We start from the raw sequence: 19,243 nt of genomic DNA, 5'->3' as shown, positions 1-19,243 counted from the left end.
ATGTAAGGCACAACAAAATAGTTAATAAAAACATACAGATAAACTAGCTATATCAAACAAATCTCTTAGTTATAACTTATAATAGGTGAAAATTGTTGAATATGATCCAATACTGAAGTCTTTATGAATGCACATGAACTTACTAATAACACAATGAGTTACTTAAGTGGATTCCTATCCTACTCAAATATAGTACAAAACAATGTTATTAAAACGCATGAGTTTATGTAAAGCGTCAAGTAACTAACAACGCGAGCTCCTACCGCTACAAGATAGTAACACCAACTATAGAGGGAGACAACTAGGGTGTCAGGCACAATGTGCTCAACTACTCAGTGACTGTTTGACCGCAAATAATAGAATGTTTACGCAATTACATTAGTCATAAAGGGCTTACACCAAAAAGCGCAAGCTTAACAATCAGTTAGATCGCCGCAGTACCAAAATTTGTGCGTATTTACCTTTGACCTCGAATACAGCTTCTTGGTTATTTTCATTAGATTTTCAATCTGGAGATAAATTGTCTGGACAAGACGTTCTGAGTCCGTTTTTTTTATCATGTGAATTGGTTCCTCCTGGGATAGTGGCGACCGCAAAGTCCAGGGGAAAGTGGAATAATGGTTTGACCACGGAAGGACAAACCGGCAATGAACCATTTGACTTGTTTATTTGAAACCTTAGGTCTAATATTTTCGCCAGATTTTCTGGATCCGTAAGGCCTTGCCCCTCCTATATAAATAATAAAATTTACTTATTCAACTACATAAAGAACTCAGTATAAATAAAGTAACCAACTTATCGTAAGAATAAGGTACACGAAAACAAACAAGAACCAAAAAACAAATTGCGATAAACAACGATTCGTGGTAGAATAAAATTTCGTCCAACGTTAAACTTGTAAATTTAAACAAATAATATTTTATCCATATTTTTTGCTAAAAGTGTGTGCGATGGATTGCTGAAGCAAAAACACTTTAGAAAAGATTTGACCTGTCATAAATTTATTTTTTTACATTTATCTATAATTCTATAACCATGTTTTGATAACAGTGTAACTCGTTCATAATTTTTAACACAATCTGCAATGGGAATTAAAAAATACAGGTTTAAAAATTCAGAAAACCAATCAATCAAATATGGGTAAACTCATTAACTGCGTTTATAACTTATTTTTTTACTTCGTAAGTTTCGTTTGTCTGGTATCAGAATAATTGTTATACATGGTTTACATTCTGCCAAACATTGAAACATAAAAACACTCACCACTTTTTGTTTACAGTGTTCATTCTTCACAACACCATAATAAACATCAGAAGTTTCCTGTAGATATCCAAGCAACAATGTGAACCTATCTATAGTTAAGGTTTTAACACTAAAACACGTTGCATAGCAAGTCTGGCTCTCTTCTGTGTAAGCTACAGTTAACCTCAGCCAAACAACCCGTTGATTGTGATTTGTTTGACAAAAGCGCCCTCGACACTCTGGCTGATTGCTTTAATTGAGCAAACGAGAAATAGGCACTGGGCAATGGAGATTCGTCAACATTTATTCTAAAAACAGCTCGGTTACCTAATCTGTATTTCGGCTGTAGTTCTTTCGATATTCACACAACATTTTATTGATGCAGTAATTCGCAAGGCACGTCGTACATACACAATATACCAAACAATTACAGCCCTTAGGCAATGTTAACAAATATTGAGTAAAACCTTAATAACGTGACAAAGCATAACAGTAAAAACGATAAGAAAAGCAAAATAAGTACAATATAATTCGTAAATAAAACGAAGAAAGTGAAAAGGTGATGCGTAACGGCAAGCTAAAGCACGCTTTTTAAAATGGACGTGAGATTAAAGTCCAAATATGAAGTATCGTCTTACTTTTACAAACATCCAAACGACGCGCTATCAGTTGGCCGAATAACCGACATGTTAAGTATTTTGTTTAAAAAAAATCTGTTCTAACACTTTTTTAAAAAATGGTACAAAAAGCTGGCATAGTAGTTTGTGCAAAAAAGACCGTTCATTCGTTTCAAAACAACGTAGCTAGAATAATATTTTCCGGTGCTTCTTGCACCGCCAAAAAATCTCCGTTTTGATTTATCGTATTCTAGGAAAGCACCAAAAGTCTTGTCTCATCATAAGTTAGATTTCCGAGAGGTCAGCGTGCGAGCTTTCGGCTCCGTGCTTCATAAAATGCAGCGATCGAGCTTCCTTGATGGTGCAGGTGATCTGGCCATACAAGTATACAATTTTGAGACTCGACGATGTTATGTGTTAATGTGTATGACAGCAGGCTATCAGCAGTTTTGGGTACAATTTAGAGGAATTTTGAGATTTCAACATTTGTGAATATTGTCTGAAATATTTGGTAAATAACTTTTAAACATTCGCTTTTAAATAAATTAAAACTTATGAAGGGCGGTTGTTCAATCAACGTCAGATAAGCCCAAAACAAATTCGAAAATAAATAAGGACAGATAAGACACTATTTTAAACTTTGAAGCTCATTTTTATCTTTTCTTGAAGTTTGAAGCTCAAACTCAAAAATACCAATTTATTTCTACGAGATAGGTTATCCTTTATCCCTATTTCTGCCTAAAAATCTTCCAGCCTGACGCCCTGATACTTGATCACCTACCTGAGCTGGTAAATACTTTAACTTGGTAAAACTGAAGGGGGGAAAGGTCAATTCATACAATGCTTCACACATTTTTATAGACTGGTCTAAATCATTAGGCACAGAATATTTATTTAATGTGATATTTATATCAATTTATATGTTAAACTGCTTAAAGCGTAACTAAAAGTTTATTTTAAAGTTATCAGATCATTAATAAAAACGTGTTAAGCATTCTATGAATTTTTCACCCAACTTTTACTTTTACTAAGTTAAAGTATTTACCACCTGTTGAGCTAGCATTGTCACCCGAGGTTAATTGAAATAAATCCCAGCAAACCGGCACGTTAAACCGCGGAACCAACACACAGTACAGCTTTTCTCACAGCTTACCCATGCAAGGAAAGTTCCGGATCCTTGGCTGACTTCGGCTGCCTTCTCCACCGTGAGTTCCCCAAGTACCGATTCCACGCGGTCGCACAACTCGGCCGGGACATCCCCGGGGGCGTTCCTACGCACCCTCCTGGCCAGGGAGTCCTTGCCGGTCTTGGACACGATTGCTCGGACGTTTATCCAGTCCTGCTCGCAAAACCGACGGAGTTATAATGAGATTGAATGAAGTTTGATATTTAGGTCCATTTTGCTATGTTCCAATGACTTGTGTCAATGACTTGACTAAAGCACACTTAGGTTACTGTTTTCAAATGACTTGATTGAACTTAAGTCAGTTAGGTTAAATGACTGCATTGGAGTTGATTTGCTCCAATAATGACCTGACTTGAACTTTACTGTGGTAACTGGACTGGATTGGAATTTGACTTGTTGTTTCGTGCCATAGACTCGACTTGCGTTTTATTTTATTTTTTAAATGACTTGACTGATATTTAATGAGTGGGGATAAACTACTAAATTATGCTAAAAACGTTGCCTAAAAGGATTTTTTAAAGGATTTAGCTGTGTCCGCCTTCTGAGTAAAAAATACTGGTTAAGTGGTCAGATGCACATTTTTATGTCTCGGGTGTAATAAAAAGAAGGACATTCGTCAAATTGTCAAGCAAATTTACTAGATGTAATTTAAGATTCTTGTCATAAAGCAGGGCTGTAGAGTCGGAGCCGGATTCGGGGCTCGACGAAATCGCACGGTGTCGGACTCGGGTTTATTTTATTGGCCGGAGTCGGACTTGGGTTATCTTTAACCGACTCCGTAGCCCTGCCATAAAGAATAACTTCGTTTCGTTGTTTAAGTTACACCAACATGTTCTTAAGTTACTTACAGCCGCCTGTTTCTGCGTCTCGCCGAGAAGCATAAGTACTGTGGTCATCACAGTCTTCACCACCTCAGGCGGCTTGCTGTAGCTCTGGATCTCCGAGATAAGGGATCGGTTCATTCCGGCAACCTTCTCCCTGAGCATGTGCAGTTCGCGAAGACTGTACAGCAGGTCCTTGGCGCAGCTGTAGTCAGGCTCCAGGTCGGGAACGAACCTGTCAATCAAAAGTGGGCGTTAACTACGTTTTCTTGGATGTTTTATCACGAAATTATTTAAATGAGATGTAACAGATGATACATGGCGTACTTGACCAGCCGTGGGTACGCTGGGAAAACTTTACTTTTACTAGAGATCAGCGTGTTTTTAATACCAAGTTAATGTATTTCTGGACATAATATTTTGATATGATGCCAGGGTAAAATATTAAAAGCCACTTCCGTAGCCTTTTAAGAAGATCATAACTTGAGTCTTATAATTTTTTGTAGCTGTTGAGCATTTAAATTCTGTAAGCACGTTTTCTTGTAGAAAACTGACTAACCCAATGTACGTTACCGATCCTAAAGCGTCATTATACGAGCTTTGTGTAATAGTCTCGTTGTACATTTCCCCCCTAAACTAAAACGTCGTGTTAAATTAACAAACCAAAGTCGACTTGTACTGTGTGAGTTGGATTTCTGACCAAACGTGACATACCCAAAAGTCATATGCCGATTTAACTTCCCTAAATACCCAAATCCACCTTAATGTATATATATCTTATGGCAACACATTTTCCCAATAAACAAAATCCGAATTAAACACAAAAAATCCCAACCCTCCGTAATCGGCGGCGTCGATGGTGGACTCGAGCAGGTCGATGTCGCGTCGCGCGATGCCGTCGGCCAACTTGTCGCGCAAATCCTCGACGGTCAGTCGGTCGAAGAGCTCCTCGGCCGGCGCGTACATGGGAATCTCCCCGTCGCTGTAGCCGCTGTTCTCGCACAAATCTAGCGCCTCCTGAAGCTTGTAGACATCCCGGGACTCCATGGCCTCGGACAGTCGTGTATTAAGCTCGTCGATCTCAGCCGCTTTTCTAGCATCCTCCCTCTTCCGTTTCCGCTCGGCCTTGATCTGTTTGCGCTTGCGCTTCTTGAGCTTGGCGGCGGTGCGCTCGCCCTTGGCCAACAGGCGGTCATGCCCGGTCACCCCGGCCTCCTTAAACGCGTCAACCGCGCTCGTGATCTCAGCAATGCTGCGTGCCGCGATTGCGGTTTTAAGCGCGTTGCAGCGGATCACAGGGTCTAAGAAAGCCGCTCGTTCCCTAGCCGCCTCCAAAGACGCCGGCTCTATAAAGGGTGCCTCCTCGGCGAGCGATATTGCCTCGGTGAGCGCATTGTAGTCGCGGGTCTCCATCGCCGCTGTGAGCTTTTGCCTGGCAATGGTCATCTTCTCGACGTTGCGTTTGAGCTCGGCCGAGTTAACGGTCGCGGTGGCCAGCAGCTCTTCGTCTGACTTTGTAAAGACGCCAGGGAACTCGGCGGCCGAGTCGCGCAACTCCGTCATGCGCGCTACGCCCTCGGCAAGGCGATCGACCACGCCGGGCAACAGCGGCACCTGGAGCATCGGACGCGCCATTTCGATCTGCTGCAAGAGAGCGTGCTTGCGCTTCAGGTCGTGTAGGATGTCACGCGATTGGTCGAGAACGCGCGCGTCATCCTGCGTCATTGTGTAGTGGCCGTCCTTGGAGAGGTCGACCATCTGATCGATAAGGTCCTCCAGCTGCGGCAGGCTCTCGGTTTTAATCATCCGCGAGATGGCGCTTTTGATCGACTCCATCCGGGTCCGGTAGTCGACAGCGCCCTTCAGTGTCTCGACCTCGGTCTTGGTCCGGAGAATTAGCGCCTCGTCGACGTCGACCCCGGCTGACGACAAGTTCTCCAGGGCTTTTTAATACAGAGAAAGTTAAAACCAGTGTTGGACTGGGTATATACATTACTATTGATTGGGTATGAAAGGTATGACGAACCCATCCTTACTAAAATGTGTTTAAAACAGAACTCCGTTTTTGCAGAATCAAATCTTGTTTCAAGAATCAATTATAGAAAAATTTGAAACGTTTGAGAAACCCTCTATTCTTATGAATAAACTTTTCTCTCATTTTGAAAAAAACAAAAACATCTGAAAAAGAATGCTTAAAATAATCCTTTCTCAAACACAAAGCGCTCGTAAATAAATAGCTTTATATTTTCTTTGACGTATGTTTATCTCCTCAATGTTATCCCATTTTTTACAAGTAATGCTATAAGAGGCACTCTGCAGAGTAATTTAGGTCAGACACTTATTTTTTATTGTTTTTTACACTTTTTTGTTACTTTGTTTTTTGACTTATATATATATATTCTTTTATATATTTTCACAAGTTATTTATTGTCAGTATGAGTATTCTGCTATTGATCAAGAATTTAGCTGGGCATTTATCTTGTAAGGGCAGCCTGATCACCAACAAATCCGCCTCCCACCTTTCAGCATTCCCTCCATGGCGCCGATGTCTCCCACGCTCCTGGCGGTCTGTAGCCTCCACATGGCGTCTCCCTTGGCCCTGTCCATCCTCTGCTGGTCGCGCAATCCGTGAAGCAGTTCATCGGCTCGCTGGACATCGCCTGTCTTGTCAACCAGCTGCAAGCCCGGAGTTCTGAAAAGAAAAGGTGAGAACTTTACTGTGAAACATAGTGTATAATAATTATTTAATTGTGAGGAGGCGAAAGGCACAGGGCAATTAAATCATAGGAGAACGTTATAGAAAATACAGCCACTGCTGTCAGATGCCGATATAACTTTGGAAATAATAACGGTCGCGTTCTTTAACGTAAAGGCTTTTTCAATACTAGTGTTTTAGTTTTTTTAAGTTGTAAAGCAACTGGGTTTAAAAGGAAACAGAGTTGTTTGAGCGTATATGTAAAATATTCTCTTTACATTTTTTTCTCTTTAACACTGATTTTATAGCATCAGCACTTCTTTGTAACCGTTTGCTATTCACACCACACGCGTCAAGATTAGTTTAAATGCTTAAAAATGCCTTCTACTTAAAAAGTTCAGTGACAAAAAATGGCTGACATTTATAAGGCTTTGGCGTTAGTCATGCTGGATTACCATTACCAAACGATTCAGCATACCCAACCAATATTATATTGAAAAACTAGTGTAGTTTCATATAACTGTATTTCTCCAACACTTATTAAAACAGGGTCATTTTAAGATAAATTGAAATGACAAAAAATGAGTCCCATTTGAGGGACGTGAATATATGCTGTTGCTACCAGGCATTGTTTCAATTGTAAAATTTTTTTTCCGGCAAAATTTTATTGAAGTACCAACGTTTCGAATACCCATTCAGCCAATCTTCTCTACAGGGTATAATTGCCACTATAGACAAAAATACATATATACCAGACAAGGAGAGATATTGGTAAAATACCAGTAACATTTTATACCGGAACACAGCTATTGCTTCCTGCAGCTTTGGCGCGTCCTTGGTCACTATCAGCTCTCGCATCTGATGAAGGAGCTGATCTTCTCGCTCCACCACCTTGAGGAGCTTCTCCGACTGCCGGATCTCTTCCAGCGCCATCCCGCTCTTCCGACAATCCCGCAGAGCGTCCCGGAGCGCCCCGGCGTCCCTGGCCATCGTGGCCGCCTGGATCTTGTCCCAGGCCGCGTCACGCAAAGCCAGCTGCTCCGAGTCGATCTCCTTAACAACCCTGAGAACATTTAAGTTTAATGTACGACTGATAAATGTGACTGTTTTTTTTTTATACTTTAACGAAAGTGGCTGTATTTAACGCACCTTTAAAGTAAAATGAAGAGCACCGCTTTGTCTTGTTAGGACAGGCCGAAATCAGTCGGCATTGGTATTTTATTCTGAAGCTGATAAAAAAGAGGTTCACTAAAATTTTTGGCTAAAACGTATTGGCCTTCGTCCGTAACAAATTACGTTCTTAAAATGGTCGAATAGGCAAAATTAGTCAAATTAAAACCTGCATAGTTATACACCACCTAGGAAAAGTCTTACTTTGATCCTTCACGTTTAAGCGCATACGGCGCCATAAATAGACAAAATCATTCGTTTAACCCAGAACTGATTTAAGGGAAAAATTTAAATGGACAAGCAATTTAAACCGAATCGCAGGTTATTTTTTTTCTAGTTTATGCGCTAGTTGGACAAAACGTCTGCAAATTTATCCTATAGCCTGTTTAAAAAAAATCTGTTCACTATTAAGTCAAGGCAGATATGTAAAAACAAGCGGTACTGTTATATGTTTGTATTTAACATATATATATTTATATATATTACTCTTTCCAGGGACGGACCCAGTCACGAACCCGTCCATTTTGCCTGTTTTAAATAGTAAAATGATTTTTTTTAGCTTTACGCGAATCTCATCTGTATTTCTTTTATGTTAAACGCCTTTTTTTGGCAACAACATGTTATATTTCTTAGGTGGCCCGGTGTAAAAATTATAATTGCCCATCCAGCCTAATAAGCAGTGGTTCCCTATAAACGAACCTCAAGTAATGTAAGGTTCTTCAAGTGGAATGGAAACTAACACAAACTTTTAAATGGAAGGTAACAGTAAATATGAGGTCACAATTCTTGGAATTAACAGAGTGTTTTTAACAGATGCTGTTTAAAGTGTGCTCTTATTTTTAAACGTATAATTTTGCGAAAATCAATTAAAGTCAGCCCTAAATATGAAAGGTACGCGTAGGCGTTACATTACATTGAAGAATGACGGTGATTAAAATATAGACGGGAACCACTGGTCGAAAGTTAACACGCAGAGCGACACACCAACTCAAAAAAACAACCGATTGTGACGCAACAGCACGTCACCGACCTGTCGGCCTGGGCGAGATCTTCGTCCACGTCGGGAATGTTGGCTTCTTCGAATGGCTTCATCAGTTCGACGATCTTACGTCGGTTGCGCAACGCAACGGCGTCCTTAAGTGCTAGACGCATCTCATTGTGCGACCTTCCCTGCAGGAGGCGCCCCTGGCGGATTTCTCCGAGCGATTTTTGCGCCACTAGGAGGTCGCCGTCGCGGGCGCTGTAGTCTGCCGGGATGTTGAGGCTCCTGTGGATGGTTATGTGAGGCTATTAAGTCTAATGACTGAAATATAAGACTATACCAAGTATAGATCAAGCTTTCGTTTGTCTTTAATGTAGTGCAAATTCAAGCGTTTTATTAAACTGAAGTTTAAGTAAGAAACGGGGTAGGAATTTATTACATAACGTCTACATAGACGATTCACATAAAAATTGATGCAAAAAGGGCTTACAGTTAATGGTTAAAAAAAAATCTTTCTTCTAACTGACTTGATTATTATTTTACTGTCTGACGAAAAACAAAAACAGGTTGTTCTGACGTTGAAAGAAAATAATTTGCTCCAAATTTAAAGTTTAAAATAGTGCATTGGCAAAGTATTGCTTTGTTTTAAAAATCAGAGTTTGGGTTGTGCAAATAATTGCGCGTTCAGTGTTTACGTACAGCCTCTTTATGAACCACGCAGGCTCTAAATTGGAAAAATTAACCCACAAGCTGATGAGTTTGGCGATCAAAGTCGACCGCGTTGAGGTTTGCATAATTGGCGCACAACATGCGTTTTTCCTCTGTTGAAGCAGAATGCTGCACCTATGTTTAATATGAATATTTATTTAAACAAGGGGTGCGCAACGTTCTTTTAACAGTTTTCGTTTTTCTATTTTGATTTTTTGGCCTACAGAAAAACAATATTAACATGACGTCAAACCGTTGACATACAGTTTCATCGATGAAAATACAGCCAACCGCCTCCATTAAGTTTCACCAAAATTGATACCAACGAATGTTAAAGCCGAACCTGAACTTTGCGATCGAGGTCACCAGTGCGTCTTCGTTGCGCATGTTGGCCGCCGCTCTCATCTCTGCCTTACACGAGTTCCTTTCGTGCAGGAGGTCCGCGCATTTGCTGTAGATTCCCGTCTCGTCCTTGAGCTCGAACGCTGCGAAACGCGTCATCATTTCCTCGATGGCGTCCAGGTCCCTGGCCTCGTAGGCCGCCTGCAACTTATTGCGCGCTCGACTCCAATCGTTCAACCTGCAAACGCAAAAATGGTTGGGTTAAGGAGAATTCAGTGAGAGCTATAAAATCGTTAAGACTCTATTTCTCTCGTGACTAGTCGGTCTCTCTGTTTTCTCTGTCTTTCTCTTCTTTTTCGTTCATTTTCGTTCGTATCGTTCTCTTTCTTTCTTTCTTTCTTTCTCTTTCTCTTTCTTTCTCTTTCTTTCTCTTTCTTTCTCTTTCTTTCTCTTTCTTTCTCTTTCTTTCTCTTTCTTTCTCTTTCTTTCTCTTTCTTTCTCTTTCTTTCTCTTTCTTTCTCTTTCTTTCTCTTTCTTTCTCTTTCTTTCTCCGTCTTTCTCTTTCTTTCTCTTTCTTACTCCTTCTTTCTCTTTCTTTCTCCTTCTCTCGTACTCATCTTCTCATTTCTTCCGTTCTATTCTCTTTCATATTTCTCTCGTTCTATCTGTTTCTCGTTTTTTATCTCCCCTTTTCTCTCCTTGTTTTTTTCTTTCGTACACTTGCTCGTTCTGTCTCTTTTTGTCTCTTCGTCTCTTTTTTGCTTTTCCTTTCTCTATCTATCTCTCCGTACCGTACTCCTTATTTTTCTCTCAATATCTTCCTCTGTGTTTCTACGAAAAGGCGTTCTCGGTTCTAAACAAATTCAAAGTCATTTTTACCGTAAAACTATATCTTTTTTTTCAAGTTTCTTAATATACCGCGAAACATGTATGCTTGAGTGTTTAAAGTTTAAACCGATCTCATTTGGAACACGTTTCTTCTACACACATATGTTCCCCTTAGCTATAAACATGAGGTCCGTCGATTTAAATGCCCCTCAGAAATCAATATGCACTATCCCTAAGTACTTTGGGTAAACAAAACAGGTATCAAAAAAATGTTTTTATCGTAAGTCATTGATTTTTCACGTTTCGCAAAAGAAGCCAAGAAGTTACGAAATTTGAGTTTTTGCACCTTATAAGTCGCCGGTCTACCATTGTACTTGGGTTAAATGTTTTACTTACTTGGACTGTGCCTTGGTCATAAGCGCGTCATTCACCGTGAAAAGGCCAGACGCAGTTGCTTGCTGAATGGCGAAGGTGAGTACCGAGATGCTTCCCATGCCCAGAGCATCCTTCAGAAGGTCCTCTTTCGCTGAGACGTTCGCCAGGGTGGCGGAGGGCTGGTCCTGTTGGAGAATTCATTCTTTAGGTATCGGAAATATTTTTAGACGCAATTTGTTGCGTGGCCGAAAGTATACTCGTCAAGTATGCCCGTAATTGTAGAACGCCACTAGTCTTGTATTTCTAATTTGGTGGAAGTGCCACTTTTCTGTAATTATTATTTCTATGCGGACCGTTTCATTATTTTTGACAGATTTTTGTAATTTTTAATCCCAGACTTTAAGTGCGGAGTTGCAATGGTTTACTGAAACGCACAGTTATTTAAACACATTGACCAACAATCACAATCAGCCCTGTTAATATGTAGTTGTTTTGATCAGTTTTTATACCATCTTTTGTAGAAAGTTAAGATAATTGTTTACCTTCTAGTAATAAATAGTTTATTAGTTTAAGCTAAATAGTATAACAAATCACTCTCTAATGCAAAAATTAAGTAGGTATCAGATCAGAAACGACACCACCCGAGCATCGGACGAGTATGCATATTATCACATCGACTCCGATCCGATATTATGGGGCATCCCTAATATGTATTTTCCTGCTCCAGATTTCTCGCGTGGTCGTTTGTGAAACTACATCAACACAACTTCAATGGAGCTTTATTCAGGCCACTCCAACTTACGGTGTGAGGCGTAACTCGCCAGCATTTTCCTCGACGGCGTCGGTCAGTTTGCAAGACGAAAAAAATATTGATTTTACTATAACCGAACCGATATTATAAGACACCCCAAATGTGTTTTGGCCTGTTCCAGATTTGTTTTGCGTGGAGGTTTGCGAAATCAAAGATACCTCAGGCCCCTGCAACTTACCGCGTGAGGCGTAAACTCGCCGGAATTCTCCTCAACGGCGTCAGTCAGTTTGTAAGAGGACTCGCGCTTCTTCTTGTAGTATCTGTAGCAGCCGTAGCCGATCGCAAGGCAGATCAATACTGCGAACACGAAAGCGCCGACCGCCACCCCAATGAGCAAACCGATTGTGATGCCAGAATCGTCGCCATCCCCTGAACCAGTTGTGGTGCTGGTTGTGGTGGTTGCTGGTTGCGTGGTTGCTGGTTGCGTCGTGGTAGTGTCAGGATCGTTGGTCACCACCGGCGGAACAGTTGTTGCTGGAAAGTATTGCGTTGTGTTTGTCGAAATTTTAAGCTCGGACAAGTATTTTCGGCTTTTCTGTCACAACACCCCGTTTATAAACTGCATGTAGAGTTGGTTAAGCCTCTTGGTTTAACGACGTCATCTCTAAAAAATTCCATGCGGACCCTGGTCGACGCGAACAAAAAATCTTCACGGGTCGGCGTCACTTTTTAATGAAGGGTAATAAATGTTCACATTTCTTTAGTGGTTCAAAAACTCTTGCCAAATATAATTTAAGGAATGTCATGTTATCAGTAGACTTAAGAAAATTTATTTTTTGGTGTATAACAATGCTGGTTTTGACTAAAGCGCAATCAAAGGCTTTCACACGCTTTCCAATATTATACTTTACATAGAAAGGGGTAAGAAATGCTTACAGAAATCATCTATCCCGTATAACCGTAAGTAAATACTTAACTAACTGTATCGGGGTCTTTCAAATTCGAAAACGGCATTTAGAAATTGTTTATTGTACTGTATAGCAAACAAGTATGACGCTAAATTTTATTAAAATAAAAAAAAACGTTTGTTAGGAATTATAATTCAAGCATCGATTTTATTATGTCATTTAAAACGTTATAACATGCAACTTTCCTTAAGGGCTTTTTACTTCTACGATGCACACAAGCTCACCTGGAGTCGTTGTTATTGTTGCTGTTGTTGTTGCTGTTGCTGCTGCTGTTGTTGGTTTAGCTGTAGTTGTTGTAGTCGTTGTTGTTGAAGTTGTTGTTGTACACACACAGGCTGTTAAGAAGTATTTTTCATTTTCTTACAAACATTATTGCAAACAAGTTACTTATTTGGTAGGCCTACTCTATACAGTGATTTGTATAATGTAGGACAATAATGAATGTTAAAGTCAAGTGGGTCGTGGCAAAAAAGACGTTATGATAGGCACTTTTGATTAACTTATGATGATACATTATTACCTAATAATAATTATACAAGTGCGTATCGAAAGGTGTTTAGCAAGATGATGTCGATTTACTCAAACTATAATTGGCTTTGCCATACATTATCAGGTCATATTGTAATGCATTAAGTTTCATTTTTTAATCAAAAATAATTAGCTGTTAGGGTTTGTCGTTAAAGTAACGTGTATTTCTACGCACAGGTGAATGTGGTTAAAGGATGCACAATAATATCGAATTTAGGTCGACACCTGATTTCGAGTTATAGTGTCGGTACTCGTCCATTACTTATTGGTATAGTTTTTGATTTTGATTTGTATATTTTAGTTAAAATGTTACATTAAAAATCAAATATATGTACGCTTCCCGTAAAGCGTAAAGCAAAACAAATTTTCGGATTGTATCGCAGTAAATTTTACCCCAAAATATCGAATATCAGTATCAAAATAAATAGAAAGTAATGTACATCCCCAATGTGGTTTGTCCTAACGATATTGTACATGAAATCACAGAAATTTATATAATTAATGAACTTGTTTCCTGGTTTCAAGGCCTGCGATGTATCCCTAAACGATGTAAGGCGACGAAAACCCTTAATTTCAGTTAAGGTAACTAATTAACCCAGTGCAAAATACGGCATAACACGATTATCGCGAATTCATCTAAACCAGCAGTTCTCAACCAGTGGGCCATGGCTCACTGGTGGGCCATGGAAACTTTTTAGGTGGGCCACAGACCGCTATATTTATTGAAGAATTTAGTTTAATTTATGTCACTATACCTAATTTTACAGGAATAATGGCTTGGGGAAGAATCAAGAAGCAATCTAAATGAAATGTAACTTTATTGTTCAGCACTAAGTATATATCTCACTAAAGCACGGTTGAATAAATAATCTGTTTATATATATTCTCCGCTATTTTTTTGTTCTAAACCTTTTTTTATGATTCGTTCTTTCATAAAAATTTATTGGGCCACAGAATTTATGTGCAACGAAAATGGGCCACGAAAGAAAAAAGGTTGAGAACCACTGATCTAAACCCTACTCACGTGTAGAACCCGAGCCACTTCCAGCACCAGATGAAACTGAAGTTGCTAAACAACAAAATGACCAGCCATTAGCGCTATGCGAAGAGGGTATCTGACGTCAGACTTGTCACATTTTGCGTAACAACCTTTTGCATTAGACATACCCAAACTTTAAAAAAAATAGCAACTACCTGGTTAGTCCAAAACACCAACGTTTTATTGATTTGGGTACATTAGTTTAACCCAGTCTGTGCAAAAGCAACAACCAACGCGATTCTATGGTTAAAGAAAGGTAAAGAAGGATAAATAAAATAAAATTCTCCACATTTACAGAGTTTATATTTTTTAGACCTAGCATGCCAAGCGTGGAATATATTTATAACGATACTTCGCGATCCAGATAAAAACATACCAAGCAGAGCCCGTAGAATAATTGTTTATTTACTGCTATTGGTTTACTTAATTGATATTTCTAAACCTACCTGAGCAGTCACAAGTTCCGGATCCAGACCCTGAAATAATAAACGTAGGCGATCAAATTATTTTGTTTAATACGAAATAATAAACGAAGGCGATCAAATTATTTTTGTTTAATACGATTGACTTGGTCATTTCGATTAAACTTTGATATTCCTATACAACGTCTAACTCAAACCTCCAAACAATATGCCCCAAAAGGCACTTATAACTAGGGCGATTATTTTATAACTTGTCAAAAAAAGTCAAAATTTTGTCAAAATTTACACGTTAGGTCAAAATTTATCAAAAATTTTCAAGTCAAAATCCAATCAAAATGCACATAAATCGTTTACAAAATTAAAAAACTATAGTCAGCCTTTTAAAATTGGTCGTTTAGTTCTTTTGAAATTTATCGTTCAATTTTATCAAAAAAATTAGTTTTGATTTATATTCAAAGTCATTTTAACCGCATTATATCTTTATTAGAGCAATATACGGTATAAAAAACGCGTCATTAACGACGCCTAGGGTATTTAAATGAATGAAATTTCTAACAGGTCAAAATTTTGTCAAAATATATTATTTCTAGGTCAAAATTTGTCAAAATTTCCTATTTTTTAGGTCAAAAAATAATCGCCCTACTTATAACACATTAATAAACTACTGAAAACAAAAGGCTACATTTGCACGGTATTGCATTGACAATCGATATACTCACTATATATATTGCAATGACAAATAAACAATGTGGGCCTTTAAAAATGTTTATGTTGGAATTAATGGGTTCGCCTCTCAGGTGAACATTATGGCAAACTTGGTTGGCAAAGGTTTTGATTCATTTGAAAAGCTCCCTTGACAACAAAAGTTAATAGCCTACCTGGATTGTACAATATATTTAGATCTTTGTATATTATATTTAGGTTCTCGGAAGTTGAGATGTTGCAATACATATCGACTTACCGTCACCGCTGACTGCCGTTCTCCACTCATCTGCTTGAACTGAATGAAATAAAAAGTGTGTTACGTTAGTTGTTTCTTAACCCTTATGTTTATACTCATACCGTTTTATATGAAAAACCTCATTTTTTTAACCCAATTCATTTGGTCGAAAGACTTAAACCCAGTCAAGTTATTTAAAAACAGCGACTTAAGTGCACTTAAGTCAAGTTGTTGGCTTAAGCAGGTAAAAGACTGTTGATTACAAGACTACACGAACTCGTTACCTGATGTTGCGAACGGATCAACTACTAACGACACATCTGCAAATTATAAAGCAAACTTTAGCAATGGAAAGGTAAGGCATATTCAAACAGCATATTTTAATTGTTTCGGAAAACGTTTATCTACAAAAAATTTATAAATAAGCGAATTTGAGTCATAAAAATGTTTGATCTTACTCTGTACTCGATTCCTCTTTCGTCGTTCCGCAAATGCTCTACTCTGAAAGTAAGATAAATGTTTTTATCAAACCGGTTATAGCCTACAGCCATGCTTGTTTAACGCAGTGGGGGGATGCATTTTTTTTGTCAGCCGGTTATATCACGAAAGTCATATTTTTCGGCCAGTTCTGTTACAAAAAGTCGTATATATTTTTTTTTGGCGAAAGAGAGTTCAAAAAAACCCTTCTTTAACCTAAAAATGTTTGACTAAGTTGGTTTGGTTGATAACCTACTGATAGCTTACTTCAGCCTTTTCGGTATTTTTTTGTGTTTGTGAAATTAAAAAAAACAACAATAAATGTAATAGGGTTGACCCAAGTTTGTCTTGATTTACCCAAAGTAGTCGAAAAAAGAATATTGCCACAATAAAGCTTTTGCGGAATGACCCTTAATTTTAATTTTTTTTTTATGAGAAGCTTCGCTAAAAGTTGTGATTAAATATTGTTAACATTTGTACAAATCATGCTTACGTAAATTTCATCTGAATATCGCAACCAAACTGCAATAAGCGAAAAGGTGGCAAAAATAAAATTATAGTAATTATCAACTAAAAATAATTATAAATCCAAGGCACCAACAAAAAAATCAAGTAGCCTACAATACTTTTTCAATAAATAACGATATCCACATGTGTTTTTGTACTTTTGTTGCAACTGCTGTACTGAAACATTAACACTTACATAAAGACTTTGGTTGTGTTTATTTGAAAAGGTAGCGCAATGCGAGCTTTTAAAATAGGAACAATAGGCTCATATTATATGGTGTAACACAAAGAAGAAATTTGATATCAATATAGGACAAATTAAAAGCGAACATTTCTTGTTTCTTGCTTTTACCTTTGTGGTGGTGTCCCAGTCCATTATAAATTTGTAGCCTATATACCAAATATGGCAGTTCGCATTGGCATTTCAAAAGCACCCGAAAACTAACTTTTTAATTTTAATAGTAAGTAACTTTGTCTTGAGAAAGATGTTTAGATACGTTACCAGGTTGGGTGAATTTAAAATGGGCAGCGCCTAGCGGGCTTTAAAAAAGGGGAACAATATAGGCTTGTATTTTGGGATGTCGGTAACACGAAAGACTACATATACTTCAATCATCGTCAGTGAATTTACTGACTGCCAGCATGCATTTAATTTTACCTTGAAAATGTTGAACGCGATTCTTATCGCTGGGAATGTGAATTATAGTCAGCAAATATAACTTATGATGATACTAGTAAGTATCGATTCTTCTTCCTTAAATTTTTTTTAAGCTGTATTACACATCTGTGCATAGTGTACCCAAGTAACACTTTTATTGCTAAAAATACGTACACCCTTAACTCTCCCAACCATTAGTGATTGAGAACCCAGCCAGCTTTTAACCAGTTTCTTTGTGCACTCCAAAAACTTAAAAATACGACCAAGTCAACACACATTAGTTTCACTGGCGAACTTTACTCCGTTGTTTAACTTTGTGTTCACTTTAGTTTAGATTTATAGGCCTACCTTCCAGTCGTTAGAAAACAAAGCTCTTTATAAAAGGGGAGAGTAAAATTACAAGACAAATAATAGCATTTAAAAAAGTCTAGCATGGGATTTAAACCCAATATATATTTCTCATTAATCATACAGTTGAATTTAGCCTCTGGCATTCCAAAGTGTGTTACCTGTAGACTGAGCAACCTTTGCTGGACAAGATTCGGCTTCAAAGTATCCGTGGAAATTGACGATTCTTCCCCAAATTTTACCGTGACGACAGTCAGGGTAGCCAAGACGCATATGACGACAAAAAACCTAAAGTTTAACCTCCATAATCGGCGTCGCTTCGTGCCAAACGAACACCACGGGTTCGCAATCTTCCGAACCACCCTTCTGGCCATGATTATGGGCGTATTCAGATAAACATGGCTTGAAATGGTTTTCAGCTACGAACAGAATATTTTCTACATTTCTAGACAGCCATTTGTTGCTGCTCGACCGTTCTGTAAATTGATAAAAAAATGAATCTGTATGTTGTAAAAAAGGTAAGCGTTTTGTACACCTGTTAACCCTATAAAGTAAGCTTCCCAATAACCTATAAGGATACAACTAATTTCCATACTGCCTTTTTATTTGTTCTGTCAGAAAAAGCCTGTATTCCTTGCTTAAATTATGAAAAAGACCTAAATTTTAAATCATATTCAGCATGTGGTTGATTCTCAAATTGATTTCCCTAATATATATTCACACAAAATACTTTTTAAAAATAAGCTAAAGAACTAGGAAAAAAGGTTTGATGAAATTTGAATATTTTACGACAAGTCTGCAATAGATTTTCCTTTCCTAAAAAATACTTTTAGGCTATACGGTTTAAATAGGCTAAAAGTAAATTTTTGTCGCCCTTTTTCACTGTTTTAATGGCTGTACTTTCTTCAGGACTTGAGAATATGCCCGAGGAGCAATTAACCTGAATATTTCGGGACGCGCCGGAGATATTATTGACTTCAATTTCTATACGCTGCGTTCTACAAGGTACCTAAGCACGGAAGGCCGTGTTGGGTGACGGAAAAACGAAACCGGAGCGTTGTCCTCACAAACTGCGCGCAAAGGGGTGGCCCGTGGGCCTTTGTTTAACGCCAATCGTTCGGACGAATCATAACTTTAAATGTCCGCGTCGTCTCGCGACCTTTGCCGAGGTGAAACGCGAGACCGTGTTCGCCCACAATGCATTAGCGGATATCAAAATTCCGAGCGTTCCTGCTACGTGAATAAGGACTGCGACTATCTGACCAACTTCGGGTGTTTACTGAATGGCACCTTAAAAAAATCAAAACTATGTCAATAAAAATATACCTCGTAAGTTGATAGATGTTTTCGGTTAGCTCTTTGAAATTTTATAAGACAATCAATGGTTGTCGTTACTTTTGTCGTTTAAATCTATTGAACACATCCTTTACTTACAGTGCTAAAGTTTCCCTATAATGTGTATCAAAGTGCGATTATTTTTGCATTCATTTTAACGCATTTGGAAAAGCAGGGCGCCTTTAAAACTCCTGTCTTTCGAGTCTGGTACGTTCAAATCATTTTGGTTACAGGACTGACCGAGAAAAGTAGCGTGTTTTCAAACGTTTTTTTTTCAAAAATCAAAGTTTATCAAATTCACAAC

The 19,243-nt window shown here is 38.4% G+C and overlaps 1 protein-coding gene across 1 annotated transcript; it reads right to left on the bottom strand.

Moving 5' to 3' along the window:
- Positions 1–1,629: 1,629 nt before the first annotated feature.
- On the bottom strand, positions 1,630–18,058 carry LOC146163490 (uncharacterized). Its single transcript, XM_083380523.1, has 17 exons — positions 17,766–18,058; positions 16,073–16,115; positions 15,899–15,934; positions 15,636–15,674; positions 14,699–14,728; positions 14,238–14,282; positions 12,910–13,020; positions 11,956–12,251; positions 10,988–11,151; positions 9,765–10,001; positions 8,762–8,998; positions 7,358–7,624; positions 6,386–6,558; positions 4,702–5,809; positions 3,894–4,101; positions 3,013–3,198; positions 1,630–2,231 (listed from the first exon to the last, which is right to left on the bottom strand). The coding sequence occupies exons 1-17, from the start codon at positions 17,976–17,978 to the stop codon at positions 2,145–2,147; spliced, it is 3,480 nt and encodes a 1,159-aa protein (XP_083236649.1). The 5' UTR covers positions 17,979–18,058; the 3' UTR covers positions 1,630–2,144.
- Between the last annotated feature and the right edge of the window lie 1,185 nt (positions 18,059–19,243).

The sequence above is a fragment of the Ascidiella aspersa genome, chromosome 2 (assembly GCF_963924565.1).
Source record: "Ascidiella aspersa chromosome 2, kaAscAspe10.2, whole genome shotgun sequence".
NCBI classification, from domain to species: Eukaryota; Metazoa; Chordata; class Ascidiacea; order Phlebobranchia; family Ascidiidae; genus Ascidiella; species Ascidiella aspersa.
This window is presented reverse-complemented; position numbering and strand designations above follow the sequence as displayed.

Coding starts and splice junctions, on each gene's coding strand:
- LOC146163490 (XM_083380523.1), bottom strand. CDS start 17,978: ATGGCCAGAAGGGTGGTTCGGAAGATTGCGAACCCGTGGTGTTCGTTT. Junction 15,935..16,072: donor AAAGAGGAATCGAGTACAGA/GTAAGATCAAAC, acceptor TATAATTTGCAG/ATGTGTCGTTAGTAGTTGAT. Junction 15,675..15,898: donor TGATCCGTTCGCAACATCAG/GTAACGAGTTCG, acceptor TATTTCATTCAG/TTCAAGCAGATGAGTGGAGA.